This window comes from Ostrea edulis, chromosome 2 (genome assembly GCF_947568905.1).
Source record: "Ostrea edulis chromosome 2, xbOstEdul1.1, whole genome shotgun sequence".
In the NCBI taxonomy this organism is placed as follows: domain Eukaryota; kingdom Metazoa; phylum Mollusca; class Bivalvia; order Ostreida; family Ostreidae; genus Ostrea; species Ostrea edulis.
Genome location: NC_079165.1, coordinates 98,417,734 through 98,436,023, shown reverse-complemented (window position 1 = coordinate 98,436,023; position 18,290 = coordinate 98,417,734). Strand labels below are relative to the sequence as shown.

At 37.1% G+C, this 18,290-nt stretch overlaps 1 protein-coding gene across 11 annotated transcripts in view; it reads right to left on the bottom strand.

Moving 5' to 3' along the window:
- Window positions 1-18,290, bottom strand: part of LOC125680537 (protein PRRC2C-like) — a 37,349-nt gene that overhangs the window by 9,344 nt on the left and 9,715 nt on the right. For 4 of the 11 annotated variants that reach the window (XM_048920208.2, XM_048920212.2, XM_048920209.2 and 1 more), the window contains exons 7-26: window positions 17,998-18,254; window positions 16,477-16,553; window positions 16,199-16,372; window positions 16,039-16,083; window positions 15,844-15,919; window positions 15,442-15,534; window positions 14,122-14,511; window positions 13,885-13,992; window positions 13,559-13,787; window positions 11,266-11,656; window positions 10,352-10,599; window positions 9,694-9,863; window positions 9,544-9,602; window positions 7,813-8,645; window positions 7,563-7,716; window positions 4,664-5,239; window positions 4,479-4,582; window positions 3,859-4,037; window positions 1,517-1,739; window positions 1,151-1,422 (exon numbers count right to left, since the gene is read on the bottom strand). In XM_048920208.2, coding sequence (XP_048776165.2) covers window positions 1,151-1,422; window positions 1,517-1,739; window positions 3,859-4,037; window positions 4,479-4,582; window positions 4,664-5,239; window positions 7,563-7,716; window positions 7,813-8,645; window positions 9,544-9,602; window positions 9,694-9,863; window positions 10,352-10,599; window positions 11,266-11,656; window positions 13,559-13,787; window positions 13,885-13,992; window positions 14,122-14,511; window positions 15,442-15,534; window positions 15,844-15,919; window positions 16,039-16,083; window positions 16,199-16,372; window positions 16,477-16,553; window positions 17,998-18,254 — 4,658 coding nt within the window. The remainder of the gene's footprint in view (window positions 1-1,150; window positions 1,423-1,516; window positions 1,740-3,858; window positions 4,038-4,478; window positions 4,583-4,663; window positions 5,240-7,562; window positions 7,717-7,812; window positions 8,646-9,543; window positions 9,603-9,693; window positions 9,864-10,351; window positions 10,600-11,265; window positions 11,657-13,558; window positions 13,788-13,884; window positions 13,993-14,121; window positions 14,512-15,441; window positions 15,535-15,843; window positions 15,920-16,038; window positions 16,084-16,198; window positions 16,373-16,476; window positions 16,554-17,997; window positions 18,255-18,290) is intronic. The other 7 variants (XM_048920211.2, XM_056155707.1, XM_056155704.1 and 4 more) reach the window with 3 other exon arrangements.

Here is an 18,290-nt window from a genome sequence, read left to right as displayed (position 1 = left end):
ATAATAAACTTAGATCGATATCCGTTTATTTTGAAAATTTCGTATAAAGAATAACATACCGCAATCTTTGTTTACAAAACAAATAACAAGCTTCTGTGATAATGTATAACCTTATTTTTATGCGAAATCTTTTAAACACATTAGACAGTAGGTTTTGATCATTAAAAGTGAAAAACAAAATTTTGGGGAAAATCGTGAACCAGTCCCTTTAAATCTCTATTGATATTTATCGAATGAACAGTTATTAAAGCCTTTGTTTATATCGAGCACAATGTTGTCCAGATTTCTCCTTTCTATTAAAAATCTTTTTTGACAATCTTGTGCTGGTGATGAACTTCATTAAATTAAATACAATAACAATATGCAAACACTTTAAACATTTTCTTTCTACCCCATTTATCTGTATTGACCTCAGGTATTAATTCTGCAGTTTTTAGACTTAGGGTAACCATTTAATAAAACAGAAGTTTTGTACCCTTGTCTTCCAATATCCCAGGGGAAAAGGACTGTGCACTTACTGGAGATACATCAGTCTTTACCATAAAGTAGAATAGATAAATCAATTTTTCTTTGAAAAGAGGGATGGTAAAAAGGAACCATAAGCTACATCTAAATTGGAGAGGTCCTTTCCCTAATTAAAAGTACACAGCAAAAAATGAAACCAAAGATTTTTAGTCAGCAAGAAATTGAAAGCAAAACTATAAGTTAAACACTTGGAGTATATACATTCTACAGAATAACCATGCAAGCTTTTAAAATAACACATATTGAAATTTTCTCCACTGAATTCTCACAGAAACACACTGTATATCTGTCAAACATATATGTACATGTTGTATGCAATAAGCAAGCATGATGGCACATACATTTATATTATACAGTAAATGTAAATGCTAAGCAAGAATAATTTCTTAAGGGGCATTTTGATAAGTGCAGAAAAAAATTGATATCCTTACTTAACTCTCTGAGTTCTCGGGTAATAGGTCACCAAGGATGTCTTGAATACACTTTTGACAAATTAGCAGAATTTACATTGTTAATTTTGGATTTTAATACCAACTAAACAAAACTGAAAATATCCATGCAAACTTTTTTTTTTCTTGATCCAACTAAAAAAGTACGAAAACGGGGGGTGGGCCACATTTGTCACCTTCTCATTCTTCAATTTATTTTCTGCACTTGGGGAGCTTCGCGTTGATGAGCTCGCAGAATTAGGTTGGTCACTAACATCAACTCCACTGTCATGATTTTCTGGTTTATCCACAGATCCTGTCGCTGCTGCGTAAGAAATGGCTGGTTTAGTACCCCAAGCACTGGCCACAGGAATTGGAGCATTCACCAAGGGTCCTATACTGCTACTTTGAATGGTCATAGAGCTGGGAATCTGTGTAGTCGATACTTGTGACATCATGTTCATCATTCCTGTCAAATTTTGAATTAATTTTATCAAAATCAAATCTGAATCCAATTTCAGAATAAGATCAATTTACAGCATTATTTTGGAATATGGCATTACCTTTAGGTTCTGAAGAGATCACCATATTGTCAGAGTGTGTGGGAATATTGTTGGCCAGTTCGTTGTCCCAATTTTCGATCTTCAATTCAAATCCTTTAGCTTCTTTCCTCTCCTTCTCCATTTGCTCCTTCTTCTTGGCCAGTCTTGGTGGTAATTTGCTGGTTTTGTATCTTGGTTTTTCCAAACTCACTTTAACATGCACACTTTTGGGTTTCACAACAACCTATAATAATAACCACAAAAAATTATATACACAGTATGATGATAGAATGTAAAGAGCCATCAATTCAGTAACTGATGTCAGATCTTTGTCCTTAAGAAAAAAAGCAGCTTCATTCACGCCAAATACAAAAGAAACTAACTACGTTATATACTGCAATCATTATACATTTATCAACATCTACAATGAAAGATAAGGTGAGCAAGCTCACATACCCCACACTGAATGACAATACCACACATAATACAACAAATGCCTCTGCTATTTTCAGGCAAGTAACTGTATGGCAAAACTCAAGTCATATGTAATATTGTTACGTAATGTTGATTGTGTAAAATGTTAAAAGAAACATTTCAGCTTGAAAGCTGGTTTCACACAAGTTGTAGCAAATAGCATATTTTAGCTCAACTTCTGTTCAAAAGGGACATAACTCCAAGAAAAAAAAAAAATAAAATCAGAATTTCGTGTGAACATGAAGATCTATACAGAAAATCCTCATCAACTACAAAGTTTCATGAAATAGTGTTGAAGGGTTTTTTAAAGGAGTTGCGCTGACAAAAAGGGGACTGACGGGTCAAAAACAAATCGCTGCATGGAGTATAAATATCTGAAAATTTACTATAATTCATGAGACCCCCCCCCCCCCCCCCCCCCCCCTAAATTTATATAGAACCATGTTCTATCAATAAAGCAACTTTAAATTAGTCAATGAATCTACAATAGACAACACATAACAAGGAATGTTAGTAAAAACATAATGTTGCCCTGAAATCTATTTTAGAAAATCTGTTGGCCTTTGAACCTATAACTCATCTATTTACTAACTACATGCATAGGTTATCTACCAGTCATGACTACTGTGGCTATGTTTAATGAACAGGTAGGTACAATGGAACAGGTAGATAGAATGTGTCATGTCCTCTAAATTCAAAATACATGTGAATCGATGTTCATTTACTCACAATCTAATCAAAATAAAATGCCAGATCTGCTCACTTTATACTCACTACATTAACATCTTATGGTTTCACATGCTGATGAGTCATCTTTGACTTTCATTCCAACAAAATGCTGATTTGTTACAAAATGTTTAAAAACATTAAAGGGGAGGGCACTTGACACATCCCCCTAACCACATCTGGGTTTGCCTATTATCTTTAAGAAATTCACATGGTATCACTTTTGTTTAAATGAATGCCATCAGATCGGTAGGTGATGAAGATTGTCATCCGTGATCAGTCTAATGATCGATATTTCCTCATTTGACATGTTTCTGTTTTTTGCATGTAATAGAAATTTACCATACCACCCAAACATGCATGGTCTTTGAAACAGAAAGTGCCTTAGAAATGATTTCTTGATTCATAAATATAGAATCAATATTAAAGTGTTCTTTGCCATTGATATACAAGTGATATTGCACAGTGATATTGCACAATTAAGTTCTCATGCTGCTTTAGGAATTTCCCAACAGCAAATAACAAGAAATGTTTGCTATTCTATATTCATGTTTGGCATCTCTAATCCAAGAGTAGAAAACATGTTCCCCTTCTGATCTATTTACAAACTGAGATAAAACGATCATTTACCAATGAATACTAATCTGGCTGTTTGGTAAATGATTTGAACAAGGTAGAATGTGTCATGTCCTTAAACCTTCTGACCACAAAATGAATAGATGTTCTCATTCACTTGTACCCTGCTAGTGTTAGGTAATAGATCTTCAGTTGTGGTGAATTTCTTTTTTAAAATATATAAAACTGAATTGGGAAAATATTCAGCTATTGCTAACAATAGTATAAATGTTGTATACATTGTCGTATGCAAGTGACCTTCAACCTTCATTCCACCCGACTTGTTACATAAATTTACTAGATACTAACTGAATACTATAACACAGCAAGAAAGAGCAATTAAAACATCTCCCAACCAGCACATGCCTGTAATTTCAAGAAACAGTTACATGTTTGTTTAAATGAATGCCATCAGATCGGTAGGTGATGAAGATTGTCATCCGTGATCAGTTTATGGATTGCTATTTCCTCATTTGGCATTCTATTCTGTCCAAGTATTAGAAATCTATGCTATCCCACCCATTCTGTATTGTCCTTATCAACAGTACCTTTGAGACAGATTTTTTTGTTTGCTCCTTCTGCTTCATAAGTTCGATTTCTTGCTGAGCCTTCTGCTTGCTTCTAATGGTTCGCTTTGATGTGACCTCTTGAAAACCATCATTTTGTTCAAACAGGAAAGCAGGATCATCATTGGTCACTTCTGGTACTTCATCAATTACAACTACACCTAAAACAACACATATGCAAGACTTTAACTCCAAAAACACATGTAGAAAGTTGATTCAAGAAATGTTTCATTAAACATAACATCAAGCATGTGCTACACTTGACATGCAGATAGGAACAATACATGCTAAGCAAACAAAAGGACTGGGTACTGCCAGGAATCAAAATGTTAAAACAAAAAAATTCTTTTTATAATATTATAGGTCTTTAAAATTTCTACTTATCAATTCCGACATGTATATCATGTTTATATGACTAAATTATAAACATTAAAATAAAGGCCATTTTCAAGAATCCAATGGCCTGGTAGAAGAGATTGATGCATTTTTCATGCAAAGGAGTATCAAGGGTAATGCACTATATATCAAAATCATATTGTGATCAAATACTTTTAAAAGTGATATTTCACCGTTAACTTTTCTCTTGTAGATAGAATTCTTACTAGCATAGTTGTTGATGTCTATGTTTGCCAAGGCATTCTTTTTCTCCTCCACTTTTACTGGCTTGGAGACTTCACTGAGGTCTGCTTTCCTGCCATACAAGTTTCTATAATTGAGCTTTGTATTCACTTCCAACTATTTAAAATCACTATTACATTAATTAAATTTGTCGCATTAAAAATCTTACTTTTGATCAAGGCTGTTATTAATGGCAGACTGGATGGCATTTGGATCATCAGGTACCACTTCACCAACTCTGTACACATTATTGTCTCTTTTACTTGAGCCAGAAGATTTTCGGGGTCCATCTCGTTGATGGCCCCTACTCACCCCGTTTTTTGACCCAGTGTCTTTTCCATTACCTCTCCCTTGATACACTTCACCGTTAGTTTTCCAATCACTGTTTTGACTCCCTTTTCTAGCTTGCCTATCATTCTGAGGCCGCTGACTAGAGAACTTTTTCCCTGTGGAATCTCTCTTGTCTTTGTCCTTCACTTCATTTTTTGATTCTTTTCTGTCTAAAACATCACTACTTTCTGAAGCAGTCTCCCACTCTTCCCCTTCAGGATATTCTTGCGAGTTTTCTTTCTTCAGCTGTGGTCGTTTATTAACAGGAAGAGCGGTGGTGGGAGGGGCACTACCACCACGACCTCTGCCGCGGCCACGACCACGTTCAGCACCCCTCCCCCTCTCGTTTAAACCCCCACGTTTCTGGGCAAATCGTGGAGGTGGGGGAAATCTTTCTTGTCTTCTGTTATCTTTTCTGCAATATACATATATATATATATATAAAAGGAAACTTCCAGGAGTTGTGAATCAAAATATCATTTATCAACTGAATGAAATCCCTGTGCAAGGCTCAAAACCAAGGCCACAAGTTCAAACATACATGTAGCTCACCAGTAAGCACGACTCTCCTACACATTAATACAAATCACTCAGGTGATTGGTGAAACACTCTGATATGACAATTCCAGGCAAACCTGACAAGTTTTTAAGTGTTAACTCAGAATTAAGTGTTGATAATGCTTCATGATCATTGTTGAATAATTGACATATCAAAGCCTAATGGATCAAAATATACAGGTCCATACATGTAGCTACAGTAAAACAAGAGCAACGCCAACGTGGCATAATACGCCCGTAGATTTTGCTCAAGGAAAACATATTTTAGTGGGATTCATATTTTAGTGAAGTTAGCACTGTCCTCTGTGAGCCAATTCATTATCATGGTGATCAAATATACCAAGTTATAATATCCAGGAGCTTACGGTTCAGTTTGTATCCTGCCCACAAGGTTTTCCTTATAAGTGATACTACGACCTTGACCTTTGACCTTGAAAAACAATAGGCATCTTCCTCTCATGGTGATCAAATATACCAAGTTATAATATCCTGGAGCTTACAGTTCGGTTTGTATCCTGCCCACAAGGTTTTCCTAAAAGTGATACTACGACCTTGACAAACAATAGGCATCTTCCTCTCATCATGGTGATCAAATATACCAAGTTATAATATCCTGGAGCTTACGGTTCGGTTTGTATCCTGCCCACAAGGTTTTCCTAATAAGTGATACTACGACCTTGACCTTTGACCTTGAAAAACAATAGGCATTTTCCTCTCATCATGGTGATCAAATGTACCAAGTTGTAAAGCCCTAGAACTTATGGTTCAGTCTGTATCCTGCCCACAAGGTCCGGACAGACAGACGGACGCCGCCATATCATAATACGTCCCGTCTTCGACGGGCGTATAAAAATGTCTGAAATGTAGGTAAAAGTCCAAGATTTCAAGTCTTGGTACCAAATGAAAGGCCTCTTCATCATTGTGAGGCATCTACATGTATATATGTAATACCAAAACCCCATCCCCTTTGGTTTGAAAGATATAGCCAGGTTAAAGTTTTTCCTTAAAGTGCGACGCTGACACTGGGATTATGACAATAGCTCTTCAGTCGTCCCAGCGAGCTAATAAAAAAAATTGGTTTTTTTTAAAATTCAAAACTCATAACTTTTAAACAGTTCCAGCATAGAGCAAGCATGGGAAAACCTTCCACAATGTGCCATGGCAGAATAACCAGTGTTCTTTCCGTACCTGAACAGACAAGTAAACACAATTGCTATGAAATGTTTGTTACTACATAACCTGATAGCCATTTGCAATATTTCAACCATTTACTCAAATGTTATGACCCAGACTTACTCAAACATTTTACTGATGAGTATCTAAAATGCGATTGAGCATTCTGAATTTCTTTGGAGGGCATTGGAAGAGCGCTAGGGAGAAATCTTATTTATTCATCTAAGGACAAATGATTAAGGTACATTGTTCATTGTAGGCGGGTCTAAGACCCAACTTTAAAACAAAGAGGATCATAGCTTTAAATGACCTCAACATCACAAGTACATATCAATCAATTACATTTAAAAGGGAGCAGATATGTTTCATGGTGTGAGCGTTGAGAAGAGCAAATACCCTTAACATTTTGCAACCCAACTTTAGACATTTTAAAATCCGCCTATTCAGGAAACATAATACAGCCTATGTACACAGTGCATTGTGACGTCCTATCAGCTGCGATGTCGTTTTTCTTCCTTTCAAACCAAGCAATAACAAAACATACGAAGGTAGGAGAAAGCCTGTCTGGAATTTAAAAACGTTTGTGGTACTTCCTAAACAATTTGTTTTATCTACAGGGTTGTCGGTGAAGTAAAATGCAGTGACAGTGGAAATTTTCAGGAAGCATTATGGGAAGTTCCCATCATTTTTCATCTGATGAAGAGCAAATAAAGTGACTCGTGTAATCATTGGAGCGAGCGCTATTAAATCCAAACTTCTACATCAAAATGTTTAACCTTTAATGTGGTCCCATCCTTATGTCTAGGGTTGGGTATCATGGTTTCAAGAAACTAATTAATATTACATGACAATGCCTTCATATACTTTTGCAGTTCTTGAAAAGATTTTACAGAACAGTTTTTTTAATGGTATAATTTAAACACCTTTTGCTTCTCAGTGCTCATACATGTAAATGTATTTCTAGAATTTCAGACCATATTCTCCAATCTGTAAAAAAAATAAATTACCTTGGCGGACCCTTTTCTGACAATTCACCCCCTTCTCTTTGTCCTGGACGGCCAAATCCTCCACCCCTTGATGGAGCTGAGTAATTTCTTCTTTCTCCTCTTTCTCCCATTTCTTTTAGAGAGCCTCTACCTCGTCCTCTCATACTCGAGGACCCTAATCAAAAACATATCTTTGATTATCCAAGTATGTAACTTGATGATGATAAGCATTCAGAATTAAACTTTTACAAAATTCCTAAATCACTCTTACCTCCTCTTCCTCTCTTAGAGGGTTCACCTCTTGGTTGGAAGGTTCCACGGCCATTCCTTGACTCCCATTTCTCATCAGAGGATTTTCTAGTCATGTGACTCTCATCTGACTTTCTGTCATCACTTAATTGTTTCTGCTTTTCAAAACTATCCCCCTTTTTTAGTTCCAAACTTTTTGCTCGATTTTCCCAGCTAAAGGGTTTTGTCTCCTGTTGCTCTTGACTAACTCTTCTATCTTTCTGATCCTTTCCTTTTCCAAAATTGGACTGATCCCCATACTCTTCTGGGGATCTGGATCCTTCCTTCCCATCAAAGTCAACTTCTTCAGCTTTCTCTCTTCTTCTCTGCATTTCTTCCTCCAACTCTAAATCATCCACATGATCTGACCACTGACCACCAAATGACTTGGACCTGTCAGTCCTGTAGCCACTTCTCTCCCCACCTCGTCTATCATAGCTGCGGGGATAACTTTCACGATTACCTCCCCTGCCACCTCTACCTGGGGGGTTGCTGGGTTTGCTTCCCCTGGTAACTTTGCCACCTCTTCCCCGTACGAACTCACGGGCTCTAGAAGATGGCTGTCTCCTATCTCCCTTGTCTTGGTTGTACTCTTCCCTTTTCTTTTTTAAAGGGGGTTGATTTCTATCAGAACGTTTTTCCCCCTTTCCTTCATCTCGCATTGGCTTATCCCATGCTGATGGTCTTTCCTCACGCCCAACAGAATCCTCTTTCTCTCTCCTGTCATCTTTTGCTTTGGACTGCTGTTTATCCTTACTTGCGTCTTCATTTCCAGACCTGTCTAAATCTTTTTGATGATCATCTCTCTGTTTTTGTCTGAAAAAGAAAGTGCAACACAACATGCTAACAAATAAATCCCAGTAAATGACATGCATGTTCATAATAGCAGAACATGTATTTGTTAATCAACAGCATGCATCTTTGATGTTGCATGCTTCACGTACATTACAGCAAGACACACTACTTCTCCACTACCACCACTTTTTAGGTACAGGTACATAAGGCCACATCAAATCGATTCTTTGGTTCTCATCCCCCCCCCCCCCCCCCCCCCACCCCAAATTGGCCGCCGACACAAGTTTATTGCCGCTGCCCGTATTTGATCCTTCAAAATAAAATTCGTGTTTTGGCGCCAAAATCGTAAAGCGCCTTGCTGAATAACACGTGCTGCTTAGTTGATGTAAACATTATGGCGACAGAAACAGTTCTTGTCAGCATTGAGATTATTTTTAACTGAAAACAGATTGTTCCATGGACAATTATACCGGTAGACTTGTCCTTGACAGTTGATACTCTTTGCAAGAAACTTCTGGGCGGTGAATTTAAAGAAATTGAAACTGTGAAGGAACAAATTGGTGAAAGCAAGGCCGAGTTGAAGTACGACATTTTCGTAGGTCGAAACAAAACGGCTGACAGCGATAAGGTTTTTTCAACAGTGAAAATTTCCTAAGTGGTTGAATGAAAAGAAGCTATACGTTGTTGAATACCATTTGTAAAATTCAACTTTCTTCACAACACAAACAAAAAAAACTGAAAAACTAAACACCCTACCTACCTACCCATTTTTTGAAAAACAATTGTCTGAGAACCAGAGAATCGATTTGATGTGGCCTAATCTGACAGAACAATGTGAAACTGGACTCAACTCTTCTCTGCCTCAGCCCACTTATAAACTACATTTGAATATATAGATTGTTAAAAGAATTGTATTTACTTATCATCTCTCTCAGCTGTCTTGTTTTCTTTTCCCGATTTGGAATCTCTATGTTGATCCTAAAAATGATATAAACTATTACAATGATGCATCCTACTTCATTTTACACAAAATATGATTGTTTTCATCGGCAGTGTAATGATCATTTACCTTGCTTAATGACTTTGGCTTGGTCTCACTTTGCTCTTTCAAGTAATCAGCTTTCCTGTCATTAGAGTTGGACAGAGGTCTTTTCAGTGTAGTGTAGTTGGGTCTCGGAGGAAGATTTTGTTGCGATTGTTGAGCAGGAATAGGAGGTGGGCAGTTTGGATATTCTCTCTCTGAAAATACATGCAGATGTTTACCAAAGCATGAAGTCCTTGATATAATTATTGTTCACATACTTATTTTAGCAGGATTCACATTTCAGCATCATTGGCAGTGAAACGAGCACTAATTTATAGTTGCACTGAGATAAGAAAATCTCATTTTAATCCATTATCAAACACAAAACCTCCCAAGTCATGATTACACCAAATAGTGCATCAGCTCCAATAGTGTCAAATTTTAAATACACTAAAATGAATACACATACTATAGTTACAAAGTACATATACTGAAGTTGGAAAATATCCCTTCACCCCATTTACATTTTCACCTCAACCCAAAATGGGCAAATACAAAACTGGACAAATTTCATTTACTTGTTATCCTAGAGTAGTACTGAATGGCTTGAGGTGAATTCAAAACAAGAAGAAATCATTTTTCAATGTGTATGGGCGAAAAATTCATGATCTACACAGTACTAATGAGTTTATCTGGCACTTACTTTCCCTGTAAGATCGACTTCCATCATCTGTATACCATGGAGCTTTACTGGAGCGACTCTCTTTGTTCCTATAACTCTTCTGAGAATCATGGTCTCTATCCTTTCTAGTGTAGTCATTCCTTCTGTCATCACCTTTATCATCTCTTCTATCTTTCCTGTCATCATACAGATCCATCCTGTCTCTCAGGTCTTCCTTAGACTGCTTTTCTTCCTTTTTATCAACCACTTTATTCTCTTTCTTTGAATCCCTGAAAAACACAAATTCAAGATGATTTTTTTCTCATTCCTGTAAGACTTCCATCATTGGTTCAATTTCTTTAGGAACCTCTTATAAATAATTCCTTCATACTAAAAGCTAGGGTGAAGTTGGAAATAAAAAATCTTGATCTTATTTTGTATTTAAAAGGCGATGCACAGTCCATATGATTGGGGTTCTAGAAAATAAAGTATCTGCAGTTATTTCTAGGGGGGAAAAGTTGCCTCCCTTTTTCATTTCAGATTTTATATTCTTCCCAATATGGTGGCAAAAACATTATTCAAGCAATGCCTGCTCAATAATTTCTGGAGCATAGCATTTCTGTTTAATGACATCATGTTTTTTAAGCCAAATTGAATACTGTAGAAAATATCCGAAGTTATATCTAACTGGTCTAAAAAGATTCTTGTGTATGAACTGGTCTGCAAACATTCTTGTGTATTTCAGTCAAATATTTTTCCTTCATGGCAAATACTGTTAAAAATGCTCCCTTGTCATACCTAACTGGCCTGCACACCAGATAAATTTTCAAGGTTTTACTTTGGGGAAGGTGTGTATCTACCATCAGGCCTGCACACCATATAATAAATTTTTAAGGTCTTACTTAGAGGAAAGTGTGTAGGCCTGCACATCTGATAATAATTTTTTAAGGCCTTACTTTGGAGAAGGTGTGTATCTATCATCAGGCGTGTCATCAAAAGGATCTTTCTGCAGTCTGGGTGCTCTCTTTTCTGGTTCTCTTGTTTCATGTTCCAGTTCCTCTTCATAACTATGATCTGATCTATGATCTTTATCTCGTCTGTCCTGATCTCTGTCCTGCCTCCTTTCATATTCCATCAGTTGCTTCTCATAATCTGGATACATTCTTTGATCAAAGTAAGGTGGGGGTCCACGTCCATCAAACTGAGCCAAGTGTGGTGGCATGTGAGGATAAAACTGTCTTGGATCTCCTCTTTCATATCCATCTGGTCTTCCCTCACCATCCTGACCATCATTTCCAGATCCATGACTGTCATTTCTACGACGCATTGGAGGGTACATGGGCATTCCTAAAGCAATAAATTTTTTTCATTAAATGTATGATGCAACAATTAAACTAAATCTTTCTAGTTCAAACTTGAGCATACTCAATTGGACTGTTGTGAAACTGCTCTGAATGCAGTCCCACTTGTTATGTGAATCGAGTGAAACAGGATAATAAACATGGCAGCACCGACAAGCATAACACCAATGAAAATATGAAATTGCAATAAAGGGCATATTGTTGACCATATGCACTTGAATAAATAAGAGACCCATGGGTCATATTGCTCACCTTGGCTGTGCCATTGTTCAGCTGTTGTGATTTTCAAAAGATTTTTTTTAAAATCAATCTTTATTCCCATGAAAAATTTGGACCCCAAATTGTGGCCCCAACCTAACCCCAAAGCATCACAACATAACTGAAAATGAATTCATATAGCAGAGATCCTTCAATACCAGTATGAATGACGTGACCTTGCTGTTCTAGACAATACTAAGGTCACTGATCATGACATGATATGAAGACCTTGCCATAAGAAACCTTTTTACAAAATATGAAAGCTTTATCTTAAGTAGTTCAGGAGATATTGAATAGGTAAGATTTTTATTAAAAGTAGGTCAAACTTCCGGGTCTACGTCACAAGATCACACACCATTGCATGACATGAAAGGTATTTTTGTAAAAATCATATATATACAAATATGAAAACCCTAGCTTACATAGTTCAAGAGATTAAAAAAAAAAAAATTCCCCATATATCAGCATATAACACTTAGATTACCCATGGTGGCCACACCCCCAGGGACCATGAATTGTACGAACTTGGATTTACTCTATGTCAGGAAGCTTTCATGTAAATTTAAACTTTTCTTGCCCAGTGGTTTTAGAGAAGATTTTTTTTTTTTTTTTAGAGATGTTCCCTATATACTCAATTTAAAACTTTGATCCCCTATTGTGACCCCATCCTACCCCAAGGGGCCATGATTTGAACAAACTTATATCTGAACTACATGAGGTGGTTTTCTTGTAAATTTCAATTTTTCTGGCCTAGTGGTTCTTGAGAAAAAATTTAAAATATTTTCCCTATATAATCGAATGTAAAACTTAGATGGTGACCCCCAACTTACTCCTGGGTACCATGATTTGAACAAACTTGAATCTGCGCTGTGTCATGAAGCCTTCATATTAAGTTTGAACTTTTCTGGCCTAGTGGGTCTTCAGAAGATTTTCCCTATGTATTTGCATGTAAAACTTTAATCCCCTATTGTGGCCCCACCCAACCCCAGGGGAAAATGATTTGAACAAACTTGAATCTGCACTATGTCAGGAAGCTTTCATGTAAATTTTGGCTTTTCTGGCCCAGTGACTCTTGAGAAGATTTTTAAATGACCCCACCTTATTTTTGCATTTTTGAGATTATCTACACTTTGAATCCCCTTCACCCATAAATGATGTGTACCAAATTTGAATGAAATTGGCCTTGTGGTTCTGGAGAAGGATGAAAATGTGAAAGGTTTACAGAGGGATGGAAGGACAGACAATCTGTGATCAGATTAGCTCACTTGAGCTTTAAGCTCAGGTGAGCTAGAAATAGTAAACCATTTACTTAACAGAGTAATAGAGATGCCTTCTCTCTTACTTTCTACTCCGGGTATCATAACACAAGTATGAAGGATATGATGTAATATTTTCGACTCAAATTCATGTTTGACAATTGAAACGTCCTTTGTTTGTCATATTACATTTTGTTTAAATACTGTCGCTGCCATTTTGAACCCATCTGTACCACTAGAACAGCAATCCTGATCCACTTGCTTGGGGATCTCAAGAATTCTTCAAGGAGAATCACCAAATGAATGCTCCTCTGTACATTTACCCCATTTCTTGTAATTCTTCTGCAATTAAGAACTAAATCAGAAATACTGACCCTGCATATCAACTGGAGGTCTTCCAAAGGCATAGGGAGGCATCTGCATAGATGGATGCCAGAACCAGGGAGGAGGTGGTCCTTGTCCTGGTCTCATCTGAGTTGGATGGGGTTGTGGCGATGTTGGCGTGCCCTGGCCCGTTTGTCTTACTGATGTAGGGGGATGTTCTGAAGAATGCTGCTTCTGGAACCGTGGTGGAACAGCCCCTCTTGAGCTGACTTTGCTTGTCTAAAAACACAGTTTATAATTATACATCTGATTGGCATGTGTGCACTCAGCATTAACAAAAACTAAACCCATTACTGGTAAATAAAAAGACATATACCTGCTGCTCTTTGTGAGTTTTGAAATCTTTTTCACTACTCTCTGATGGAGTTCTACTGGATCTCCCTCCATCTGATCTTCCTTCAGATCTACTATCAGACTCAGCATCCTAGTATGAACAAACATCTATATTGTACTTTCATGATTATACAGAACTACCTTGGATAGTGGTCAAATTGTTTCTTTAAGATATCACGTTTTCTATCAATCTAAATTCAAAATCACTCAATATACTAACCCTATCATCTCGTTTTTTGCTGCGTTCATCCAATTGTCGAAGCTTTTCTGCTGCCGCAGCTTTACGCTCACTTTCAATTTTTTTCTCCTCATCCTCACGCCTCTGACGTGCTCTCTGAATGGCAGTGGACATCTCCTCTGTGCGCTGCATGCGCTTTTCCTTCCACTGTTCTTCCTCTAATTCATCCTTTGCCTCACTCTTTTTGGGAGTCTGACTAGGGCTTAGACTTGGTCCTGGACTCTGGGGACTTTGAGGAGGTTGTGGTGGGGTCATCTGCGGGTGGGGATATGGTCCTGGGGGACGTTGACCTGGAGGAGGTACTCTGTATTGTGGATAATGAGGTCCTCTTGGGGGAGGTCCCATGTAATCAAATGGAGGAATCTGCCATCTCTGAAAAGCATTGGGGAAAATGTATAAACATCAATTTACCCGTGTTACAGTCTATACTGAAATATAGGGACCATACAACAAATATAAATGTAACCATTTAAGTATAACTGAAGTTGATCAAAATTTGTAGACTATGTTTTCCTTTCCCTTGTAGTCACCAGCTATCATTGAACACATATATGGTATTTAGATAAAAGGCACCTTAAGGATTAACAAAGAGGCCCATGGGCCACATCGCTCACCTGAGTCACCTTGGCCCATATTTAGATTTTCCATATATATTCGCATGTAACACTTTGATCCCTATCTACCCCGTGGGGTCATGGTTTTAACAAACTTGTCTACACTATGTCAGGAAGCTTTCATGTAAATTTCAGCTCTTCTCACCTGGGGTTTCTTGAGAGGAAGATTTTGAAATGACCCCACCCTATTTATGCATTTTTTAATTTTATTATTATCTTCCCTTTGAGGGGGGGGGGGGGGGGGGGGGGGGGGTATGGCCCTTCATTTGAACAAACTTGAAATCCCTTCACCCAAGGATGCTTTTTGCGAAGTTTGGTTGAAATTGGCCCAGTGGTTCTGGAGAAAAAGTCGAACATGTAAAAAGTTTACAGACAAACAGACAACAAGTCATCAGAAAAGCTCACTTCGAGCTTTTAGCTCAGGTGAGCTAAAAACTGTTCAGATTAAATTCTCATTTAGTAACATCCAATTAAAGATTCAATGGCCATGGCCTTCAGTATAAACAAATCATTATCAGTTCAAGGAACAGTTGACATTACTTCAATATAAACTGCATTTCAACATAAGCAACTGCAAAACATTCAATAGGACAGAGAAATTATAACCTATCATTTCAAGATAAGCTGTAACTGGAGTAAGCTGTATACTAAAATCATAACAACTTTACAGTGGGTAATAATTTCTTACCCCATCCATTCCCATTGGGGGTCTTCCTCTATACTGAGGAGGAATAGGTCCACCACCCCAGGCCTCTCTTGGCATTGGATAACCTCTTTCTCCCTATGAATGAAAATCACACATTATTACACATTTGCTAAAATTAAGGTCCTAAATAAAACTGCTTGCAACTGACCCATATACATGTATATCTCCCTAACCAAATGTATTCATGGGATGCCACTTATTTACTTCAAAATAATCTCACTGTTTTCTTTTATAAGTCAATGTTTTCAAGCATGTAATTATTTAAAGGGAAAATTACTAACTTTAAAAACTAATCCATCTTGCTTATAAAGTAATTCTGTACAAAAAAATAATAGATGAACATAAAACAATACTGCTTTTATGAAAATATGGAAAAAAACAAACCTTGCCACCATCATCTTCATCATTCATATCATCTTTCCTCTCTCTTTTTTCACTTCTTCTATGACGAGATTTACCACTGAAACACAAGCAAATAAATTCTTTTTACTTTGACGTTTACCACAAAACACAAGTAAAATAATTTCTCTTACTTCAAAAACCAAAACAAGCAAGACTTTAATATTCTAATTTACTAACCTTTCTTTATCATCATCCTCTTCATCACTGAAGACAAGTTTTTCACTGAAAATCAGATTTTATTGCAGAAATATAAATTATCACTTATCTTCTAGATATCATTATTTCAAGACTTATTCAATGCAATAGTTCATGTTCCATTCACATGTGTATCACTTACGAGTAATCAATTTCACCCTGTGCACCAGCCCAGCCTTCATCTTCATGATCAAGTCGCAGATTGTCAAAATCTTTCAGATCCTTCTCTGAGATGATGGCAGCTCTCTTGTATTCCTCTCCATCCCCACCAACTGGGGGCCGCTGCTGAGCAGGCATTGGAGGTGGATGCCGAAACCTAAGTCATTTGTTTTATAAAATTAAAACGTTCAAAAATGTATCCCTATGAGAGGAAGAAACATCGATAACAATTTGTCTTTATCATAATGATTTTATCTTTACCTTTGATCATACGGATATGGAGGTCTTGGCATTCCTTGATAATTAGGTGGGTAGCCAGGTGGGAATCTGCCATACATCTACACGAGTACAAAATTTTCAAGCTATACATGTTGTATTCTTAAAATACTACCATCCGAATTAAAAGCATGTGTTTAATATCAAGCTAATATACTGCAAGTTATACACTTTAAGCATGCAATTTAACTTAATAGGATTAAAAAGTCATTAAGCTAATTTCCTATCTAATCATGTATTCTCAGAGCCAGATAGTGAATGCCCCATTTTGAAATACTCATGTCAGATCATGCAACGTTGCACGCAGAACTTTGAAAGTAAACAATTACATGGGAATGTGAAAGTATGGATGGCCTGCAGGCTGTTGGCAGGACACATTCTGCGATAAGACAATCAGAGAAAAAACAGGGTAGAGAAAATCACTTTGAGCAATGGAGGGGGGAGTTTAATTTCATGTTTAACATGAAATCCCCATTCAGTATAAATGAAATCCTAATCTCCTATGATGTTTCTAATATTTTTCTCTAGCACTTATACACATCCATTAAGTCATTTCTTCATTAATATGCATTAGAAAATCACCATTTTCCCTTCACATTGAGTAGACCAGTACTCTTTTACTACCCATACAAAATTTGTTGACATTCTTTAGTTTATCATACTGACAAAATACAGTCTACTTTTTAACATCGAACAAAATACTTTTCAATATGGCATATATACCTTTAAAAGAATTACAGACAGGAAAACACTACAGATATTAGAAAACTGACCAGTCAGAAAGGACCCCACAGTGAATTTTAATATTGAAAGGGGTCTTTCTTTGCCTAATCCAAGTATTATGTATAAATTCATGAAAATATTCCCAGAGATATTGAAGTTACGTGGATAGAAAAAACAACTAAGGCCAAAGTTATTTCAGTCAGTGGTGTCTCGGAGACGTCTGATTTAAATAACATTATAAATCATGATGATCTTGTTTGTGTTTAAATCACAGTATTAGTATCACGGCATTAGGTGGTGTCCTGCTGTCTGTTACCTATAGTCAAACACAAAGAGTTATTTGTAGCACTTTTTCAACTAGATTTTTTTTTAAAACATGAAATCTCCAAATATTTTGAATTGACGCCAATAAGTCTTCAACATTTCAAACCATGTGATGAACATTGAAAATAAGTGGTAGATTTCTGGACAGCAAATATGCCGCTCAAATGTACCCTATGACCCTCACCATGCATCAATGATATGTTGTCTGATAATTTATTAAATGGTAAATGAAAGAACTCTCTATCTTATTTTTATCATTGCACTTGATTTTCACATATTTTGACATAGAGGCATGTTTGTTTTCTTAAATTCCTGTAAAAATACAATGGATTTAAAAATGCTTGTAAAAGCTCAATTTTACTAGTTGGAAAATAATCCACTAGCTAAAATTTGCTATTAGTAAAAAAAGGTAATTTTGATTCCTGTAATATAATGGAATAAATTCACTGCTATACTTACATAGGGAGGCATCATCCGGTACTGCGGTGGCATTCCCATTGGAGGGCCCATGGGCATGGGCCCTCCTGGAGTGGGTCCCGAGCCAGGCCTTGGAGGCTGGCTGGGCACCTCTGTTGGCCCAGACGTCGGGGGGCCATTCTGTTGTGTTTCTGTCTGGCCTTGGGACGTAGACCCTGTTGGTGATGATGGTGAATCTGGCTTGTTTTGCTGCTGTTGCATGGCGCCACGACCACCGCCTTCTCTCCAACTCGCGACATCTATGCAATAAAATAAAATCTTGCAATATCCATGTA